The sequence below is a fragment of the Colletotrichum scovillei genome, assembly GCF_011075155.1.
Source record: "Colletotrichum scovillei strain TJNH1 chromosome Unknown Contig00005, whole genome shotgun sequence".
NCBI lineage: Eukaryota > Fungi > Ascomycota > Sordariomycetes > Glomerellales > Glomerellaceae > Colletotrichum > Colletotrichum scovillei.
Window position 1 is genome coordinate 2,531,836 of NW_023336263.1, and position 20,954 is coordinate 2,552,789.

The 20,954-nt window shown below is 53.6% G+C and overlaps 4 protein-coding genes across 4 annotated transcripts; 3 read left to right on the forward strand and 1 right to left on the reverse strand.

The window, feature by feature from the left end:
- Positions 1-12,194: 12,194 nt before the first annotated feature.
- HER10_EVM0004388 (uncharacterized protein) lies at positions 12,195-13,432 on the forward strand (the record flags this gene model as incomplete). The annotated part of the gene is made up of 1 exon (XM_035474036.1): positions 12,195-13,432. The coding sequence occupies exon 1, from the start codon at positions 12,413-12,415 to the stop codon at positions 13,430-13,432; it is 1,020 nt and encodes a 339-aa protein (XP_035333913.1). The 5' UTR covers positions 12,195-12,412.
- Positions 13,433-14,152: 720 nt separating this feature from the next.
- HER10_EVM0010752 (uncharacterized protein) lies at positions 14,153-17,658 on the forward strand (the record flags this gene model as incomplete). Its single annotated transcript, XM_035480202.1, has 3 exons — positions 14,153-14,571; positions 14,640-16,462; positions 16,943-17,658. 3 exons carry the CDS (start codon positions 14,153-14,155, stop codon positions 17,656-17,658), a joined length of 2,958 nt encoding a protein of 985 aa, XP_035334359.1.
- Positions 17,659-18,060: 402 nt separating this feature from the next.
- HER10_EVM0009750 (uncharacterized protein) lies at positions 18,061-18,573 on the forward strand (the record flags this gene model as incomplete). Its single annotated transcript, XM_035479226.1, has 1 exon — positions 18,061-18,573. The coding sequence occupies one exon, from the start codon at positions 18,061-18,063 to the stop codon at positions 18,571-18,573; it is 513 nt and encodes a 170-aa protein (XP_035334284.1).
- A 197-nt stretch (positions 18,574-18,770) lies between these two features.
- Positions 18,771-20,696, reverse strand: HER10_EVM0004721 (uncharacterized protein; the record flags this gene model as incomplete). The annotated part of the gene is made up of 3 exons (XM_035474355.1): positions 18,771-20,367; positions 20,421-20,525; positions 20,578-20,696. The coding sequence occupies 3 exons, from the start codon at positions 20,694-20,696 to the stop codon at positions 18,771-18,773; spliced, it is 1,821 nt and encodes a 606-aa protein (XP_035333946.1).
- Positions 20,697-20,954: the final 258 nt, after the last annotated feature.

Consider the following 20,954-nt stretch of genomic DNA (forward strand, 5'->3'; position numbering starts at 1 on the left):
GTATTGAAAGGCGTTTTCAACGAGTTTTCCAATGACTACAACAGAACTATCGGATGGAGTCATGCTCTAATGGCACCAGTCGTCCGTCTACGCCGGTGAGACCTGCCACGGCTGGTTCCCATCCGATATTCAAGACACCGGCGATATAGAGCAAGACAGTACGGCTGACGTGATTCTCGTGTTTCCACGGTAGTTGGTTTAGTCCACTGCCTAGAGAGACTGAACCTGACTCTGCGACGAGAGGGAGGCGGTTCTCAAACCACTTAAGCTGCGTCACTGCTATGCCAACGGCACGGCAGAACGCGGTGCGCAAAGCTAGCCCACTAGCCTTCGCAAAGGTTCGGGGTTTTGTGGTGTTGTCAGTCCACCAATCCACAATACCATTGGTGACATTCTGCTGACGCCAAAGATACGTGCCTTGGACTCTAGAGTTTTCAGGCACCTGTTCTGTCATGACCATGGGCAATTTACGCTGCCCATTGTCGAATGGCACCCTTCGTACTCACGCGGTGCAGTGCAGAAGCAGGATGGTGCCATTGGCGAGGGTTTCTCGTCTTTTCCCGGGCTATTCTACACCCAACTCTTATGCAGTGGACGTCACAGAGCAGACCTTGCAGCAGCCAACCGTCAGTGGAATTCCCAGTATCCATACGGAGTACTTCGACCTTCCTCTGCAATCTTTGCAGCCTCCGCACAACAGTTGAGCGGCTGCCAGTCCACCGACAACAACGTTGCTGCAGCGGAGCGACGGACACCAATGGACATTCGCCAGTCAATGGCTGAACAGACAGGGAGCGGGGCAGGGTTCAGGGCTTCTCCCCGCCCATCTTCTGCCCGCCCAACCTGACTTTCACGTTCTTCATTGCTGGGAATGTCGTAGCCTCAATGCTCGTCATTGGGTTGACTTTGAGGCATCTAGCTGTAGCCTGTAAGTCTTCGGTCACCGACGCAGTAAGTCAACGGCTACGGATCTAATTCCTCCAGACTTTCCTCAACACCTCTTGCGTCGCCCCCTCTTCTACACTCACGGTCCGTATTTCCTCGTCCGGTAGACATCACAACAACTCGAACCATGGATACGTATCAATCCTCTTGTCTGCATCCACCTGCTGTCGGTGACGGCATGCCCTCTTGCCGCTTCGGCCTAGGGTCCGCCGTCTCTTTTGCCCTGCTTTGGCACTGCCTCTGTTGTTCCGAGAACACTAACCCCGATTCCGTTTCGTTTCCTTCGCCATCAGGGATCATAGCTCGGCCTCCTCACCTCCCTCCCCTTGTCTGTCGGTTTGGCCAGGGTACCAGGTCCCGGTCCAACGTTTTCCTCTGCCTTGACCGGGGCTACAGGAATGGTCAAGCGTCCTTGCACATTGTCCCCTCACCCCTGGTACGGGTTGTGCTCCCCGTTGGCCGGAGGAGGGCTCGCGGGAGACGTTTGCGAGTTTCCAGCCACTGACAGGAGGATGGGCCACGGCCGACGTGCACCGCGGTTGAACCACAGAGATGCCCACTATTTCACGGCACGCTCTGCTGGGACAAGTACGTTCTGGGCCTTCTCATTCTCTCCACCCAGACGGATCCTGCTTTGCCGATTTTGGGTCCGGCTCCAAGAGCTCGGTGGACCTGACACTGACAGTTGACGAGGACACTTGAGCATGGCTGCGGTGGATCTGCATAACTCGCCTAGATTCGTTCGCTGCATTATGCATGCACAATGATTTGGCTATTACGAGGTCAACCGTCACAGTCGCATTGTCCCGATGACCAGTTGCCGACCGGTTCCGCCCTTCAACGTCAGTCACTTCGAGGTCTTTTCCCCCAGTGTACTCGCCAATAAGCCGGTCATTCTCTGAGGTACACGAACAAGGTATCACTCAAAAATGCGTCGTTCGAAGGTTCGGGCAAAGGGACAAGACTATGAGCCTGGAGCAGCATCTCGACTCGACTGTGTATGGTACCCCAATCTCAAGTTCTTCGGTGCGCAAACCGTTCGACGCCCAAATCGACCATATCATCTGTCCCCATAGCCATCAGCAGTCCTCGCTGCAGATGTGGTTTGCCCGATTGGCTCTTCCACATTGGCCATCTCTACCGCAGTATTCTCCAAGATTTTTCCCGGCTCGCTTGGAGGTCGATTCTCGAGTTGTTCCCAGCTTTTCGGTCGCTTGATTGGGTTCGTTGTCCACAGGGGCCAGGGCTTGATGAACTTCCCCCAAGGGGGAGGTTCGTGACTCCACTGCGCAGCGACCAAGAGCACGGTAGGTATGGACACAGCACTGAAGCCCCGGGAACGGCGGACCTCGGGGCACAACAAAGGGTAACGTGAATAAGATTTGCTAGTGCTTCTCACCAAGTGTGGTCTAGGGTATTGGCCCATTGGGTGTCCATCAGTGCAGTCATCGACTCTTTAGCGACGCCGGACAGTGTGGTGCAATATTCAATCATGAAGAAAAACTGTAGAGGTCGGCTTGTCAAAATCAAGGATTGCCAGTATGCCAGTACCTCGACTCCATACTCTTTACGCTCTTCTGGGCGAGCATCGCAGACGGCAGAGCTTTTGGAGGACCCCAGCGGCCCCTCAGTCCGTTTTCGGCATATCAAGTCCCTTCCCCAGTCACGACTCACGATTCACCCGCCTTACGTTAGGTTGCCTTCGTCCCCTCCTTGCGAGCGGGTATGTTCCAGGTCGGCGGGTAACGCAACGCTGTGGCGCGGGGAGCGATGTGGCTTCCTCTTTCCTGCTCAGGAATAGTGACCAGCCCCCAGAAGATGGGTGTTGATGGAATGGCATGGAACGATACGATGGAGTTTAGGGCCCGCCTCTCTGGGCAACGCCGGAGCAGTCGCAGCTAAGCCGTGATGCAAGAGTCAGGTTGCCCACGACATGGACTTGGGCCAAGCAACAATCTTGGGCGGAAGATCCGATTTTTGCGAGTCTACGAAGCTGTGAAGAGCCAACTTCGTGGTCGTTCAAAGAACATCAAGACCTCGTCAACCTGTGTGCACTTCCATACCGGTTGCGATGAATAAGACTACCCTCAAGGCCTTCAGATTGCGACAGATGTTGCGTACTCGGAAGCTTTGAGCATAGGTACCTCAAACCTAACTTGAGGCTCTGGCTTCCAAGAAGCCAGTGCCATTCTGAGCAGTGCAGCCCACAGCGGAGACCAACTGACAAGCCTGACATGGACCTGATCGACGGGTGAGAATCTCGATGGTTTGCCAGGACCTGAGCGAGGAATGACGATTGTCGAGCAGGGCCAAGGAAGACCTAGACTCCAGCTTCTGGTGGTCCACAACGGCGCAATTGGCGAATGACGTGCTGCGCCCTGGTCCGATATTACAACATCCTCTTAATGCCAGGGCTATCCATCGCAACTTCACGAGGCCTGCGAAAGTCCCATATGGATTTACGGGATACCGAGGGTTGGAACTATCCGTGGACTGGTCATAGCAGCGACTGTCACTACGATAGTTTCCTGGTAATACGACACGGGCAGAACCCCACTCAGGTCAATGCACCACAACAAACAGTCGAGCTCACGCCCATAGGCTGCCTAGGTAAACACTGTTTGCTTTGCAGTGGTTGTCATAACAGAGCAGCCGCACATCTACGAATACTTACGGGACATTGGGAGACGATAGCTGAACTGCAACAGGGGGGCTTTTCGATACGCGGGGCGGTATCTTGTCAATTCATCCGGCCAGGCATATCAGGTTGCTGAAGCCCTTCTCATTCCGATGCAGCGCCATAGTCACCTTAGGCTTGGTTCCTTCAAGCGTTCAGTATTGTTGGTCGAAAATTGTCCTATGGCCGCTGGTCTTGCAAGTTCCAACCCCGGAAAATCTAGCCCCATCAGTTTGCTGCCTGCAAATCCGATCTCAATGACAAATGCAACTTGTTTCTTAGGGAGGAGAAAAAAAAAGGCTGGGGAATGTCAACGTCTTCTCCGCAAGCAGCCGCCGACGTAACAACGCTGCCGCCCAGCTGAGGTCGCAAAGAAGCACATTGCCAGTTGCCAGGCTCTTGGACTCGATTCAGCCAGCACCTCGTGTCCGTCGGCCATATTGCCTGCCAAGCGTCGCTGCTACAGGGAGAATCGATGGTGCGAGACCATTGTCGCAAGTTCGGAACATTGTAGCGAAACGCTGGGAGCCTCACTCAGGGCAACGAAGCGCCTCCTTTGAGGCTGGCGGGATGGATGGAACTTGGTGAATGGCTCTGCTTCTATCAGGCGGATTTCTGGATCTTGGTCAGTCAAGCGCTTGGCGCCCATCTTGTCGTACGCACGCCTGCTACCGGGGCGGGGTAGGCCCAGAGGGACGAACGTCCTCTCCCTGTCTTTCGCCTCTAGGTATAGTCCTGCCCCGAAGTCTCGGAAGCGCCTCGACCAGTATGCCAATTCGCCTGGGCAACGGACATGGGCAAGCCATGTTCCCGGAGTCGCGCGATCATCTCCTTTTACCTTGCATCGTTGGGATGTGTCAGGCCAGGCATTCGTTGACTCGCAGCTTGTCGATCCCTTCCTGTTCCTGGCTGGACTCGCTGGAGGACGTTAGAGGCACGAGTACCTACACCTTCGTGACACTCAATCGAATACTCCGTGGACGACTAACTATACGTACTGGTTTGAAGCTCCCGACGGCTCCAAGATTCAACGACCAGCTTGCGAAAAGGCGGGCCGGCTTTGAGTTCGACGTATCGACGAGGCTTAACTTGAATCAGCTTGCCGGCATCACGGTCACATCGCTTTCATCATGGCCAGATTCAGCCAGCATCAAGACTCATTTTGCATCCACTTCCCGCATATCCATGAACAGAAGCATCTTCTCCTTGGACATCGACATCTCAGCCCTCTCTTTGACAGCTGCACCTTGCTCCGAACTGGCACTGCCCTCGTCAACGCTGCATGTGTTGTCTTAAGAAAAGGAATGCTACGGGTACAGCCCGGTAACATTACGCTGCGACCATAGAGCAAAGATCACGACGCGGAGCCCCTCTCAAGTCTCAACTCGCAGGTCTGAGCTCCGATACCACGTGTGTCGGGCATTCTCCACCAACATTCTGGCAAGGATCCTCCACTTTGGCCAACTTCTAAATTTTGAATTTTCAGCAACGACTGGAATGCAACCTCGGTTTCTGGCCGCCCCATCATTGCTTCTTCTCGGATGATGGCACCACATGCGGCTTCCAGCAGCGTCATCTGCCTTGGAAGCAAACTCTGTTCCACGTCTCGCAAAGATATCGAGGTCTAGGGGCCAGTCTCACTATCAGGTGGCTCCACGGATGACAACGCTGGTCGGCTCGTCCTTCCTATCCCGCCTTCCGTCTTGTTACTCCCGTCTTGAGGATAGATGCTACTGCATTGGCACAACGGCAAAGCCGTATGGCACAATGGCGGGCCACTGCAAAGCTTAGACGGGAGCACAGTTTCCCTTAGAATCGCCAATTCATTCGTGACGTCTCACTATTCCGGCAGACTTTTCCCCTCGCTGTACGGAGAGAGCTCCCGTATCCCTCTCGCCTGGTTCAGCGCGTTAACGACCGCAATATCCGGTTGTCACTAAGAAGTTGGCTGATGACCGCGAGAACTCGCAACGAGCCTTCTTCTTCTCCTCCGGTCTGCGCAATTTCTCACCATGGCCTTCTTGCCTAAAAGTCCATTTCTACAAACGAAGTCTTGCTACGTAGCAATCTGTCACATGCTCGCTATCTACCTGGCTCCGGTGCCGCCCGAGAATATTTCCAGTCCTTGACGGAAGGGATGTGGCTTCTGAGTATGCCGGCCGACCTGCATATGCGGCGGGTTTTGCGAGAACTCCTCCCGGCATGAAAAAAACTTTTAACCATATACTGCGCCGTAGTACATCGGATGCTTTCGTCTTTCGACTCACTTCATCTAGGCCTGCCGGTGGAATCTCAAGGTGGGGTCACAGATCCTTCCTTGGTGCAGCGGAATGGGCTTGTTCGCTTATTGCATGCTTGACACTTTTGCCTGGCACTTCTGATTTGACCTAACGCCAGTTGTACATACGCCGCTGAGCTCAAGCCCTAGGTTCACTCAGCAAACGGCGTGGTTCGCGAAGAGGGACGCCGGCCAGCCCCGGTGGAACCAGATAGGGACATGGCACGCCCAACAATCGCCTCCTAAGATCTGACGACGTCTTGTTGGCTAATCGATCGAATGAGATGTGATTATATCATAATCACGATGGATGGAGTTCTCTTTTGCGGGCCAGGGAACCCACTCTGCTATTCCCGTTGGCTCTCGTCCCTTTTGCCTGTCATTGGGCAAAATGTGTAGCGAAGGCGAGAGCCTTCACTCCAACGGCATTCGGTCTACCTGTTCGCCCCTCTCGAAGCCGGCAAGCGGCGCAAATCCCGTGGGCGCTTGGCCCAATAGTCCTCAAGGCTGCGCCGTCGACCGGAGACGGGCCAGCCTCGAGAAATTTGGGGCCGGTCAGAACATGGTCGACCGAGGCATCTGGGGTTCGACACCCTTACGAGAGCACAGCCATCGATTACGCCCAAAGCTTGCATCTACTGTACCTAACTGGTGCAGCCGTGTCGACGGAAGAGGGTGTGCAGCGTCACAATCTCTGCAGTCTGCACGCACTTGTTGAGTCGATATTCTCAAGCCCGCCGGTGCGGTACCTGGATTGGAGATGAGGTTTTTTCCCTCTTGGTCTTGCGTCCCTTGCATTAGTCGTGCCCTGATGGAGGGTTGGATTGGCAGTCCATTCGCCGATGCTGACTTACCAAATGCAGAGGGGACGGAAGCGAGAGGGGAAGACACGGGTGGCCGGTGACGGGCATGACGGATACCATCCGGTGCCTGGGCTCTAGCCTTAGGGCTCCGGTAGAAGCGCGCGTGGAAGCCTCACCTTGCAGCAGTACCGCCCAATTCTTTTCTCTGTCAGTACGGTTGCATCGAGGAAGCCCACAGGAAGAAGGATCCCTCATCCAACAGCCTCTTCGCTGTGCCCACTTCACATGTGAACTGAAAAAAAGTTGCACACATCCATGTCAGGGAACGAAGCCGGCTTACCGGGTGGGGGCCCGATGACTCTGAATTTTTGACGGGGAATTATGACCGAACAGGAGGCCGATGCGGAGGCTCGACTGGATCCTCTTTGGCCTTTGAGTTGAGCCTGCGTGCGTGGAAGACCGGTACCTTTGGACCGGCCTGGACTCGGCCAAACAGGAAGAAGAAGAAGAAATGGGAAAAGGTACTTCCATTTTGACAGTTGGTCGTCAGCGGTTTGAAAAAAAATCTGCATGCGGCGAGACTTTTCTCGAAGTTCGAAGTCATCGGTCGGCGGCAAGCCACAGACCCATCACCGCAGGCAAGCCGTCAAGCCAAGGTCGGCACTCGAATCTCAACAGAAAGAGGCAAGAAAGGGATCAGAATTTTCACTCTCCGGTCCCGAAGGAATCCAAATTCGGATGATACAGTGGCGGTAGGTTACTTCTATGTTTGGGATGAAAGAGGGTAGCTAGCGAGGGGCGTGGCGTCCTTACCTGTAAGCCATCCGTTGAAGCGGCTTACAGTTCCCTCGGAACCAGGTTGTCGACACCTGGATAAAGTTGATGTCGCGTGCGCCCCCTCCTCTATTTGGTAATGATGATGGTTCATGGGTCTACTTAGACTCCCAACAGTTGATGCCGGCAGATACGAGGGAAGTAACGGCGAATAATTCCACAAGGTGGATGATTTACTCGTTCAATGAGATGAGAGGTCGTCTTCGGATGACCTATAGGCAGTTCGGATCAAACAGGCCGCCTGGACAGAAGGCAACAAAGTCCCCGGCCTTTCTACCGGAGAGCTCGGTGCGCTCCTGGGCGGTTTCGCTTTTCATTCCAGGCCATCCATCGTCATGGTGCGGCGTGTGGCCAAGAATGGGTGTTTCTCTTGGGACTCCGTCGCACAATGCCACGAGGCGTTGCGGGAGACATCGGCGCCAACAGTTGGTGTCACGATTGCGTGTGTGCACGGGCAAGTGTCCCCAAAGCGGAAACATGGCTGGAATTCGATGTGACCGCAAATAGCTGTCAAAATCTTCACAGGAACATTCCTGCGACGATGACTTAGATTCCAAGGATCCCCGATATTGGGGTTGGTGGCGGCAATGCCTGGGAAACACTTCATGGCGCTTTTGGGGGCTGAAAAGTCAATTGAGAGAGAGAGGAATGAAAAGCCAATTCCCGCTTTGGAGCCATGGAAGAGTCTTTCTCTTCTTTGCGTTTCTCCATTCAAAGGAACGGCGCTGCAGCGTCAAAGTCAAATCAATAATACCTTACTCAACAGCGCCAGCAAGCCCAGAATCCGACTTTGAAGACTGGACTGGCCAATAGAAGAGGAAAGCGACAGCAGCTTACGCGCGAAAAGGCGAATGGCCGAGTTTTGCGCGTTGGGACTCTGTCTGCCCTCTGTTTGACTTACACCGAGGCGCATGTAGAGGAAAAGGTTCGATGCTAATTCCGAATAACCACCCGTACCTTACAGACTGCGCCCTCGTGGCAGCTTGGACTGGCGCGCGCGCGCACGCTCGATCGGGGAATTCTTTTTTATCCTTTCGCTTTCGGGACCGAGGAATGCTGCGGCCTGATGCAAAGGTTCGGCGCCACCAATGTCTGAGACCCCGTGATCGCCCGTCAACCCGCGATAAGAAGAAAGCCGCAGATTACTTTCTACTTTGCTACGTCTTACCATGGGGATGATGTGCTTTTCGCTGCGAGACATTCGAAACCCCGGAATTGATCAATATGTGATCTCGGGGTAAGGAGACGACGGCGCACTGATGGGGAATATCGAGCGATAAACTTAGGTTGCGGAAACCTTGAGCCGGGTTCACTTTTCGGTCCGGCCTAGGCAGATCGAGAGAGTATTATCAACCGGTAAGGCCCTGGGGAGGTCTCTATTGCAACTTCACCTCAGGCCCAACCGGTGAAGGGGGAGTCGTTGGTGACGACACGGATATCTTGTAACTGGCACCCTTCGAGATGCAGCGTCGTGGCCGTTGGCGGTAGTCCGCGGACGCGGGAAAGGATTTGCCCAACGGCATGTCAGGCACAACGCAGTGCACTGCTACTCTGCCGCTCAACAACTGTCGGGAATGAGGGTGATCCTTCGATACAATGCCACGGCTGCTGCTGATGGTGATGTTGCCGCCGCGGCCATCACATCACATCCCGTCACTTGCCAGGTACCCTCGCTCCTCCATTGGACCACGTGTGGCCAGCAGCGATGCCACGTCCGATTTGTGCCTCGGATGCAGCATCGCAGGACAGGGCTCTTTTGTCTTCTTTTTTGGGTTCAGGCACGAGCAGGACCCTGCGACGTGCGAGCTGAACTCTGCGCTCACCCCGTCATGGTGAGAAGAGACGAAATAATCTTATGTTCTGCAGACGGCATCTGTTCGCTGGGGTGACCGTTCGTCTCTCCTCCGTGGGGGGAAAGGATGGGATGGAGGGGGTGTGAACATTGGTGTTGGGTGTTCACCACGGTTGATGCGGGTGGGATGCGCTCGGTCAGAGTGGTTGGTGCCGCGGTTCGCGGAGGTGGGATTCCGGGGAAAGACGGGCTGGTTTCAGAGCCGGGAAACTTTTTTGCGCTTTGCTCTTACAGAGTCGAGAACTCCCAACCGCGACGCGGGCGACGACGCGTATGGTGTGGTGAGCTTACACACTTTGTGTGTGTTTTCATGGTTCTTTGGGTTGTCACTAATATTTTACACGAGATTTTGCGACGGTCTAGCTTTTTTGTTTCCTGTCACGCGACGACGCGTACAAAGGCCTACCGAGGCATGGTTGGCTGCGACTACTCGACTGGATGTGGGAGAACCTCAATGCGCGCGAATCATCAGGGGGATGGATTGGAGGAATTGACCCCGAGGCAAAAGGCATACATCAAGGCCTGGTTGCTATTTAGCTTCTGGATATCCAAGTATGCTGTGGCGTCGCGTCATTCGCCCGGCCAACGGGAGGCAAACCACGGGATGGGACGGGGCGCGCAATCGGTGACGAGATGTTGATTGATGGGTGGTGTGCCTCGGGACAAGCGGGAAGAGCGAGATGACGGGCGCGTTTGATGGGCCAAGCTTGATCGGTGAGCAACTGAGCCATGGTGAGTCCTGAAGGGTCGGACACTTCGTCTTTTGAGAGTGGCATTGACACGATCATTGCTCTTGGGATAATTATCCCGCGAAAAGATGAGGCTTGGTTCCGGAGAGCGAAGGAGGAGCGATGCCAGATTCTGCAATAGACGCGACGGGGAGATAGGGTCGGTATGCCACGCTGCGACAGACCCGGCGGATGCGGACGGCGGATGTGGATTGCGGGACGGGCGGTAGTCCCGTCGCGGTGGTGGGGTCGCGCGGTCCATGTGGTTGCAGGAGGAAGGATTTGCGGTCCCGGCGGTGCGGGCGCGGCATTGCTGTGTTGTGGTTATGAGTGAGTCTATCCTTTGCAGCATAATTATCCCAGAGAAGAGGAGGAGGAGGAGGAGGAGGAGGAGGAGGAGGAAGAAGAGGTCTATGCTGAGTTGTTTGCTCAAGCGCAAGCGCGACATCGGAGGCGACATGTCGATTCGCGCGGCACATGCACGGAATGCTGCGAGACACTGGGCAGAAGGGCACAAGCCTCGAGGCAGCAACTAGAGATGGCAGTACAGAGGAGGAGGTCTAGACCTGGCCGAGCGCGGGTGTCTCTTCATTCTCGCTCTTTGTGCTGGATGGCGTTTTGACTACTCTTTCTTTGGCCCTTTTTATTCCCGTTTGGTGCCCACGGTTCCTTACCTTGGTTGGGCTGACTGATAAGGGTGACTGATAAGGGTTTTCGCGGGTTGATGATGGAGGGTTCGAGAGGATCTATGCGCCTGTCTGTCGCTGTCTGAGCATGAGCGTGAGCAGTATTTTGCCCCCCCTCGTCTGAGGGTTTGGCAGGCTTCAGGGGCAGAGATTCCGCGGATGCCGGGTCCGAAGGTAGGTTGAGCTGTGGCATCTTTGATGGTGAGAGAGGGATAGGATACGTGAGGGGTTTGGAGGTTCTTTGGGACCGAGACGCCTTGCTCGGATAGGATGTGATGTAGGAGGCTTTTCCGGACGTCCTTTTCGCCTTTGCATAGATCCCTCGGTCTTTTGCTCCTTGTTGTTGATTTGGGGGTAATGGTCTGGTATATGCCTGAGAGCTGCGACTGACGGCGTTGCGAGGGAGGTATTGTGGGTTTGGATGTGATGCCCTTGGGCGACTGAGGCGCAACCAGGACGTCTCGTCTCTCTCGTGTCCCTGGATTTTGACTGGGCTGGATCGTGAAACGTGAGGCAAGGCTGCGTGGTGCGCCTTGGGGATTCGCGAGGCGACTGTTCTAGGTAGATATTTTAGGGGTTCGAGGAGCTAACTACCTAGGTAGCTAGACCAGATACTTGAGGGCAAGGCAAGGTGAAGCGAGGTGAGGTGAGGTGAAAGAGTGGCAGCAGAGGGCCATGAGTCTGGTGGCTTTTTGGGGGATCGTAGGCAGCAGCGCCGAAAGCGGGGTCGTTTGGCCCCCCACCAAGTATCGTCTCAACCTCTTCGTGAATCGCTTCGTACCTCGAACAATGGGCAAATATTTACCTCGTTTCAAAATTATGGCATTTTCTTTGTGACTCATCCTACGGCACAGCAGTGCCGATAATTGTGGAAGTTTGAGGACGACGTCTATAAGGCAACTTACATCTCCCGTCAGCGCTTTGGAATCTCGACCGTCCACCTTACAAACTCACATAACCATGGCACCCCGAAAACAGCCCAGAACATGCCAACACACATCCATCATCGTCGACGCCTCAGCCTACGGCCGCTCCAGGGCAAATTTCCTCCGCGTACCCGTTGAAAAACGCGTTGCAGCGACGACGAGGTCTGGGAGGGTTATCCCGGTTGCCGATGCCGATGCCGGTACCTCCAATTCCAACTCCAATCCCGGGCCCGGGCCCGGCCCCGCCGCACCCGGAGCTGCAGCTGACAACAACTCCGCACCACTCCCGCCCGACCCCTCCACTTTTCCCGGCCCGCTCGTCCTCCCCGACGACGACCTCGCGCTGGAACCGCGGTATCCGCCGCAGAGTTTGAGGGCGTGGGCTTCGGGGGAGTGGAGGAATCGGATTACGGGGGGGGAGGAAGACGTTGTATGTTGCTGATTTTCCGGGGGTGGATGTGCATGGGGGTGTTGGGTTTGTGAGGGAGTGGGAGGTTCCGGACTTATCTGGGGAGTCGAGCGGTGTGGAAGGGGGATTGAAGCAGCCGAGGGTTGAGGATGTGGTTTCGTATTTTGAGGCGTTTTATCATCCTCTTCCTGTGAAGGTTCTTCCTACTGCGTTTAGGTTCGTCAAGTGGGAAGAGTGCGTTCCTCGGGGGAAGGGGAAGGAGAAGAAGGCCTTCATGATCGGTCTCGCGACAGGCACCTCACCTACTGCCCCCGTTGTCGGAATCCGATGCCGTCCGTCCCCCGATAACTTTGCAAAATACCAACTCAACCTCAACGACCTCCTCGACGCGCTTTCAGGGGTTCTGCCGGGCGACGCGTACGCTGCGTGTATGCTCATCGCGCAGGATCTATACGAAGACGAGGATGATGATTTCTGTTGCGGGAGGGCGTTTGGTGGGAGCAGGATTTGTACAGTCAGTTCGTTTCGGTATCGGCCGGCGATGGATGGGGTTATGGGGGTTGAGAGGGGGCATGGGTGGCCTGCGAGTCATTGTGGACGGTTTGGGAGGGAGGCGTGTGAGTGGTGGGAGGAGCAGGAGGAGATGGAGAGGGAGAAGGATGGGGGAGGTGGGATGGAGGTGGATGGGAGGGGAGGTAAAGGGAAGGGGAAGGGGAAGAAGGAGGGCGGTGGTGAGATTCTCGTTGATTTGAGGAGGGTGAAGGGGACGGCTATGGGCGCTGCTATTTCTGCGTCGAGGAACGTTCTTGTGCCGAGGGAGGCATCGCGGAATAAGAAGCTGGCGGAGGAGGATTTGTACGGTATGTGGTTTTCACGTGTTGCGAGGACGGCGGTTCATGAGGTTGGTCATTGTCTTGGGATGGATCATTGCGTTTACTATGCTTGCGTCATGCAGGGAACGGGCGGGTTAGGTGAGGACTCAAGACAGCCGCCGTACTTTTGCCTTGTTTGTGAGGCAAAGTTCATATGGGGTTTGGGGGAGATGGGGGTTGTTGAGGGGGGGAGAGGCGGGAGGTGGATGGAGGGGAGGATGAAGGCTGTTGAGAGGGAGAGGATGGAGGTTATGGGGGCGTTTTGTGAGAGGTGGAAGGGAGTTGGGATGTTTGCTGGGTTTGGGGGGTGGTTGGAGGCTCGGTTGAAGAGGGAGTTTGGAGGAAGGGACGAGGCGGAGGTATCAATACGTATCTCGAAGGAAGTACGGGAGATTGAGGTCATCGTGATTGATTCAGATTAGGTTGACGCGAGGGTTGATGAAGGGATGTGATTATAGCAGGGAGGAATTCTTTCATCTCATCAAACGTCACAGCTGTGAGATGAAGTATCGTATCAATCTTTAGATGGCGTCAATACATATACATATGTTTTTCTCGAAGCGGTATCACTATACGACCCTATTTCCGTCATATTCGTCCACGAATAATCAGACAGACAGTGAAAGTTGGAGAAAGACTGGAGGCGGCTACAATGACAAAAGTAAGAGAGGATGAGACACCTATGATAATAGCAACGACGGGGTAGCTTTTAGGTAACACAAGGAAGAAGACATGGAGGCAATGTCGTCTCGCCGTTGGTCGCCAGGGAAGAATGCCTCACTTTCTGAATGGAAGCTGCGATTGGTCAGATTCACACCGAGATCAGCAACTTGCAGCAACTTCGCCGCTCCAGCTCTTGCCATCATTGGCCCGGCCAAGACGTATCCTGCAGGCAGAATCGTCTGACAGAGAGCCTGCTCGAGGAAACCCTCTGTTACTCCCTTTCAAATACGCTCTGCCAAATACCCCTCACTTTCGATCGCTTCACCTCGTTTCTCGACAACGTTTGGCGACGAAATACTCCCACATGCTCCTGGCGGATGTGCCCTCCGAGGCCTTGGACGCAATTGCACTCTTACGCAACCTGGCAGCACCTTCCTTCCCCCTACTTGTTGCCTCTGCGACCCTGACGTTACGGAAATATGACCCCACTCGAGATCATCGGCCTCGTCAGTGCCATCATCACGTTCATCGACTTCGCGGCCGAGAATGTTACAGTGGCACGGGAGATTGAGCGGACCGGGTCCGCGACCTTCAAAGACAATGCTGATCTGGAGCGTCGGGTCAAACTCGTCGAGGAACACGTCACAGGTCTCAACACTAGGACGATTGGTGCACCAAGGAATACAAATGAGGCCCAGCTGCTGGATCTTGTTGAGGAGTACAAGAGCCTCACAGTTCAGCTGATGACCCTCCTGGCTGGGCTGAAGTCGACCAAAAAGCGCCACATTCTGTCAAAGATGGTCAAGGATTTCCGGAAAAAGGATGAAAAGGAAACACTCCAGAAAGACTTGGATGATTGCAGATCCAGGATCCATTTGCAGCTCACTCAACTAACGAGGTAAGAAGCCTAGGTCAAGCAACGAGAAAATAAAGGGCGTGCTTGCTAACAGGTTTCCTTTTTCTTAGGTCGGAACTGAGTCGCCGTCTTGATGAGATTTCGGCCCAAGGACACATCAACGCGACTGATATGCAGCATTTGGGCAAAAACATCAAGGAACTGCAGTTCAATATCGAGCTGTGGAAACATGTTCCGGGTTTGGTGGAAAGTGCCCACGATATCCTGTCCCGCTCGAAGGAGGCTGTCGAAAGCACTGCCCAACGCTTGATTCTGGAGAAGCTCTATGTCGGCGACATGACGAGGAGGTTCGATGAGATTGAACGCGCCCACGAAAAGACATTTTCCTGGCTTTTGGGCTCGAGCACACCGCCCACAAGCAATTTCGATTCGAACGATGGGTCCGATTCCAGCCATAGCGATGGCTCAAGCCATGTGTCTCGAGGAGAGAATGAGTCGCCGAACGAAGGCGGCCAGAACTCCGATCAATTCGAGGTACCGGACTCTGGTCCCACATCAGACGACTCTTCCTACGAGGAATCCGATTATCAGTCACACATATCCTTAGAGAGAACTGCTCGAGAGCTTCAAGCACAACAAGATCTAATAGACTGGCTATCTCATGGTGGAGGCATCTTCCATGTCTCTGGCAAACCTGGTGCAGGAAAATCGACACTTATGAAGTACCTCTGCCAAAGCACAGCTACGGAATCCTATCTCAAAGACTGGGCTGGAGAAAAGACGCTGATTTTGGCAAACTTCTTCTTTTGGAAGCTTGGGTCCACAGCTCAAAAGTCATTAGATGGGCTGCTTCGGGCGCTTTCATACTCTATTCTGGAGCAAGCTCCCGCCCTGCTCGAGACAGTCTTTCCAAAGCAGTGGAGTAAAGCTTCTCAAAGAAGAGCGTTCTCAATCCAGAGCTCCGAGATCGAGTCAGCCTTCTCCCATCTTTTGCGACAAACGACTTTCTTTTCTTCACACAAGATTGCAATCTTCATCGACGGTCTAGACGAGTTTGATGGAGACCACGACAAGATGATCAAGATGCTTCGCAATTGGTCTAAGAGTGTCCCAGAGGATATAAAACTGTGCGTTTCAAGCCGTGAATGGGAGGTCTTTCGACAGAGGCTAGTCAACTGCCCTGGAATCCGCCTGCAAGACATCACGAGCCGAGACATCGAAGCGTACATCAACAGTGAATTAGCCGACAATGAAGACTTCAGATCATATTCTTCAGAGGACACAAGAGTTGAACATCTCATATATAAGATCAAGGACAAAGCTGAAGGCGTGTTCCTCTGGGTAAAGATCACCTTGAGAGGCCTTAAATGGGGTCTTCTTTCTGGGGAACGAGTGGAGAATCTCGAGGCAAGACTCGAAGCTTTGCCTGCAGGCGTTGAAGAGCTATTCGCGTCAATTCTAACCTCCATAAGAACTGGGAATCACACCAATAAACTGGATAGAATGAGGGCGACGCGAATGCTTCTCCTTGCAGCGGAGCAAGCCCATCCTGGCTACATTGCTTTACCTTTACTGCTCACAGAACTTGCGTTCTTGGACGACTACGAGAAAGATCCAAATTTCGCTTTCGGCTTTCCGATCGCAAATGACGCCGATGGAAGTTGGATCTCAAGACAAGACAAAGCTAGACGGTCGGTCTACCAATGTTGCATGGGCCTTCTTGAGGTAAAACTTTCTGCAGACGATACTCGACCACGGTTGATGAGGGGTGTATGTGGCTGGAAACATGGCCAGCTCAAAAAGATCACGTCACAGGAAGAGAGCAAGTACAATATAAGCGAAAGTCTCCTTAATGAAATCCAGAGCAGCCTGCAGAACGATACTGCACAAACCCATCAAGAAGCGAGATTTGAGATCATCGACAAAGGCAGTGGTGCATTCCTGCATACTCATGCCTGGTACGACCATTTTGAGAGGATCAGCTACGAACATCCGGTAAATGAGCAGGTTGTATGCATACATCGATCCGTGACTGAGTTTTTGTCGCAGCCACACATTAAAAGTCTCATCGACGCCGAAGTTCAGTTCTTCGTCGTAGCTGATTTCCGTCTCCAGGCTTTCTTGGCATCTTTGAAACTGTTCCATCCTTGCAAGGGCTTCGTCAAGGGAGGCTTGGACGTTTTTGTCCGGCATTATGTTAAAGCTTGCTTTGAACGCCGCGAGTTGACTCAAGATCGACTATTGACTTTCTGCAAAGAACTGATCCGCATTCTCGAAGTTCAAATTCCGACTCCAAGTATCGGCTCACCGAATTTAGCGACAGATTGTGTTCAACTCGACTCATCTGAACTAGTTTACGCCACAGAGACTGATGGAAGCCTTGGCATTGCTGTTTATATCGATCTCGTGGCAGACTCATGGCCGATCAGCTTGGATGGTGGATTCTACCAACTGGGACGTCGAAGCAAGCGGGACTCGTATCACAACATGCTTCTGGACTTCTGTCTACATGAGTTCTCCCACCTTCTTTTCCAACCCACTTTCGACCGGAAGGTGTCTCAATCATATAAGATAAGGGCTGGCGAGTATATTTCCAAATGTTTCGAAGCAGGAGCAGATCCTAATGGGCCATCTCTGCTCACAACACGATCGGGATCAGGTTTAACTTGCTGGCAAACATGGATCATCGCATCCATCGACAATAGAGCGCTTTCCAATTCATGGGGGACCTACATTTGGCTTTTCCTACTTCATGGTGCGGATCCCAATGTTTGGGTCCACTTCGAGGACGATTCAATATTTCTTTGGTGGCATGGAGCATCCAAGTGGTACAAAACTGGTGATAATGACTTTCTTACGGGCATTCATACCTATTTATTAGGTGAAACCAACTTGTCTGCGAGTGAAACTGACTTAATTGGTGACTGGCCAAGCATCATGCCCGACATGAAGCATGCCAGCACATATGCAGAAAGTGGAACAGAAGGTTTTGACATGTTCCTGGGGGATTTTCTTCACATTTGGCTCCAAGAAGATGACACAGAGCTACAGGAACTTTTCTACCGGAAGCTAGGATCAAGCCCCAAGTCGCGGCCACCTCCTTTTCAGGTAGAAGATGTACTCCACTAGTGGATTGAAATAGATGTGGTTTACGATAAGTGCTATTTTCTAAATCTTTCATATTAATGCTTGGAATGAATGTAGCAATGCACCTATCTAGTCATCACATGCAGTCATCCAGTCGAAAGGGGCTTTCTACCTTGATAGCTCTACATTTTCGCGGCCAGTCAAAAGGCTCACTAGTACCTTATTACTACTACTCCCCTTAGTGCGAACTGTGACCAACGTAGTCATAAAAGTCGTTTTTCCGCTGCCCGTCTTTACTTCATTTTCTCCTTTCGTCCTCGTCTACTTCACTTGGATGCCAGCACCACTCGGAACTGGTCGACGTCTGAAGTCTGGAAGACCGCCACGAAAAAGCTTGCAATTATAGGTGAACAGAAACTCGAACGAGGCATGGAGTTTTTATCAATGTCACGCAATGAAGCCCAGCTTCACTTCACCGCAAGCGATTCTGCCCGAGTCGACAAAGTGACAGTTGGCGCTGCGATCTTGCGACATGACACTCCGACCCCCAGCATCCTTCTCCTCAAACGCAACTCCGACGAGAAGTATTATCCAGACGTTTTCGAAATACCTGGAGGAAAGGTCGACGCCACGGATTCTGCTATTCGTGACGCTATCATACGCGAAGTTGCCGAAGAGACGCAAATGAAGGTATTAGACATTACCGCTCCGTTGTCTCGCATAAGATACACCACCGAGAAGATCGAGGTAACGTCGATAGGGAAAGAGAAGATCGTGAAGCGCCATGCTCTCCAGCTGAGCTACGTAGTTGCGGTTGAAGGAACAGAGTTTCAAGTCGAGAAGAAGGAGCACTCGAAGGGGATTTGGGCCACCCGCGACAGTCTCGATCAAATTCTCATCACCTCGGAAATGAGAAAGTTGGTGCTGGAAGCTCTGGATATTGCGGAGGATCGGTAAATTGTATCTGAACGAGGAGAATGCGATCCGATGACCGGATGAAACGATGGATTTAGGAATGGTTGAAGTCGGGAGCGGGCCTCAGACGATTTGCGGCATGGGCAATGTTCTTGCTTGATGAACGTGAGATCGCGCTCCGGGTTTTGGACCTCAACAATCCTTAATACATGAAGCTACGTTGCCGACGAAACTGCTTCCTAACAAACCACCGACAAAGACTCCTCAACATGCTTCCACTCCTCTAAGTCCGGCTGCCATCTAAACATCCTGCCGGACACATCCCCCTCGCGACTGAAGCGCACCTCGCGTCTCGACATGCGTGACCACTGCTCAACATCGTTTCCCTCGGTCGCGTTCTCATTCTCAATCGCCACATTCTTCAGCGCGACGCTGTGGAAAGCTCTACTGTCCCAAAGCCCATCTCGACGGTGGTACTTGCCCAACAGCTCTGTCGCCTCTCTTCTCACACTATCCTCTCGGCATCGACACGCAACAATCAATAACGGTAGAGTGGGACCGTTGTCCATGCTGAATGTCTCAGTGCACCCGCCGCAGTTTTGTTGCGCCGAAAGAACAATACGGCTAAGCTGAACCATTTCGCGGAATGATGGCGTCAGCATGATCATCATTTTGATATCCTTGTAGCTCAAACTTGAGACATCGGTCCAGAGGGTGAGGTACTGTACGCGCAAGTTACAGGCGTCCACATAGGCGTGGAAATCCTGTTCCTGGTTCGCCCGCAGGGTGTCGTAGACACCTTGAAAGGCATTCTGCCAACGTCGTAGATGGCCAAGGAACTCAGGAAGCACAGCGGCCAGCTCATCCAGGTGGCTCGGAGATAGAGCTGGCCGTACATAGCTGCCCACCAGCATCTCCTTCGAAAGTCCATCGACAAACATTTCCGTGTAGATGGGACATCTATGACACGTGTAATGCTGCACGACCCTCCACCAACGCCGTGCCATGTGGACATCTGTGAAGACCGTTGGCATCTCCTCAACAGCGTAAGTGCGCTTGCTGCCCCGACAACACCAGCTAATTTGCGAAGCATCCTTGGAGTGCAGCACATTGTGCGACCAAGCCTGCATCGTCAGACCCTGAAACACCCACGCAGCATCATCGCACACTGCACGGATGGAGTCCGTCACGGGACGGTCCTCGACCATAGAGCGCTGGTTGAAGTAGGTCTCCATCATCTTGTAAGCATGATTCACATGCGACAGTGCTGCGTTGCGGTCGCCGTGGAGACACTCGAACGTGACGAAGAGCACGCAGCAGACGATGGCCCAGAGCATGTTCTCGCTCGACGGTTGAGAGCTGCGAACAAGCTTGATCGCGCGGCCGTATTGCTGTAGAGCGAACTCATAGTGCGGTCCGTTGGCGTGGAGTTCCTTCCTGGACCGCCTGATTAGCGATGGAACGAGGGCGCGGGCCATTCCAGCCATGGCAAGGGCGGCGTGCTTGATCGCTGGCTCACGACGCGCGAGCTGCGGGACGACGCGGACCATGATGTCGTTGGGGAAGAGGTAGATGTTAGCCACGAGGTGCTGCCAAAAGTCAAAGTAGACTTTCTCTTGCGGATTGCTGAAGAATGCGGACTCATAGCCGGGTTCCCTGAGGACAGCGGCAGGCCAGACCCGCCAAGTTCCCTTTGAGATGATCAGGCGTGGTTGTCGTTGGCGATCTGGTTGCTTCTGCTGGAATTCATAACCTTCGCATACGCCAGGCCCTCGAGGCGACTTGGTGCATTTCAAACAAAAGGGGCGAGTTTCGTCACATTTGATGTGTCGCCGTCTAGACGTTCAGGGTCAGCATCGAATACGAGCCAAGACGTTGCGACAACTTACTTGCACGTAATGCAGCCCGATCGCACTTTGCCTGCACAACTTCGCTTAACTCGTGGTCGCTTCCCTAGAGAAAACGTGGCCATCTGGGGAGACATTCTCGGGATTCTGTAGCCCCTTGTTAGACGAGGACGATGGTACGTTGGCACAAGCGGCGTACCTCTTCTTCCCGCGCCTCACGGTCTGCAGCGGGGCAAGCCCATCGGCCGGGTCCGGACTCGACGACATGGAGTCGGAGCTCGATGCAGCGGGCTTTGGTTGCGAATGTGAAGCGTCCATTTCGAAGAAAACATGTAAGATTGGAACTTGCGTAAGCTTCGATGGGGGAGAAACCGTTTTAAGCCGGCCCCCAAGTTGCCGCTGCCTGCTGGATATCACTCCGAAGTTCCGGCTATCGTCTGGGATTTGGCCGACTAGCGCTGTAGGGCAGAATCCTTCGAAGGATCACCGGTCAATCCCCAAGCTCTCGTCTCAAAATCTCACCTAGGACAGGGGCTCTAGTATATCCCACTGGGCCGATATTGATCGACCAACGAA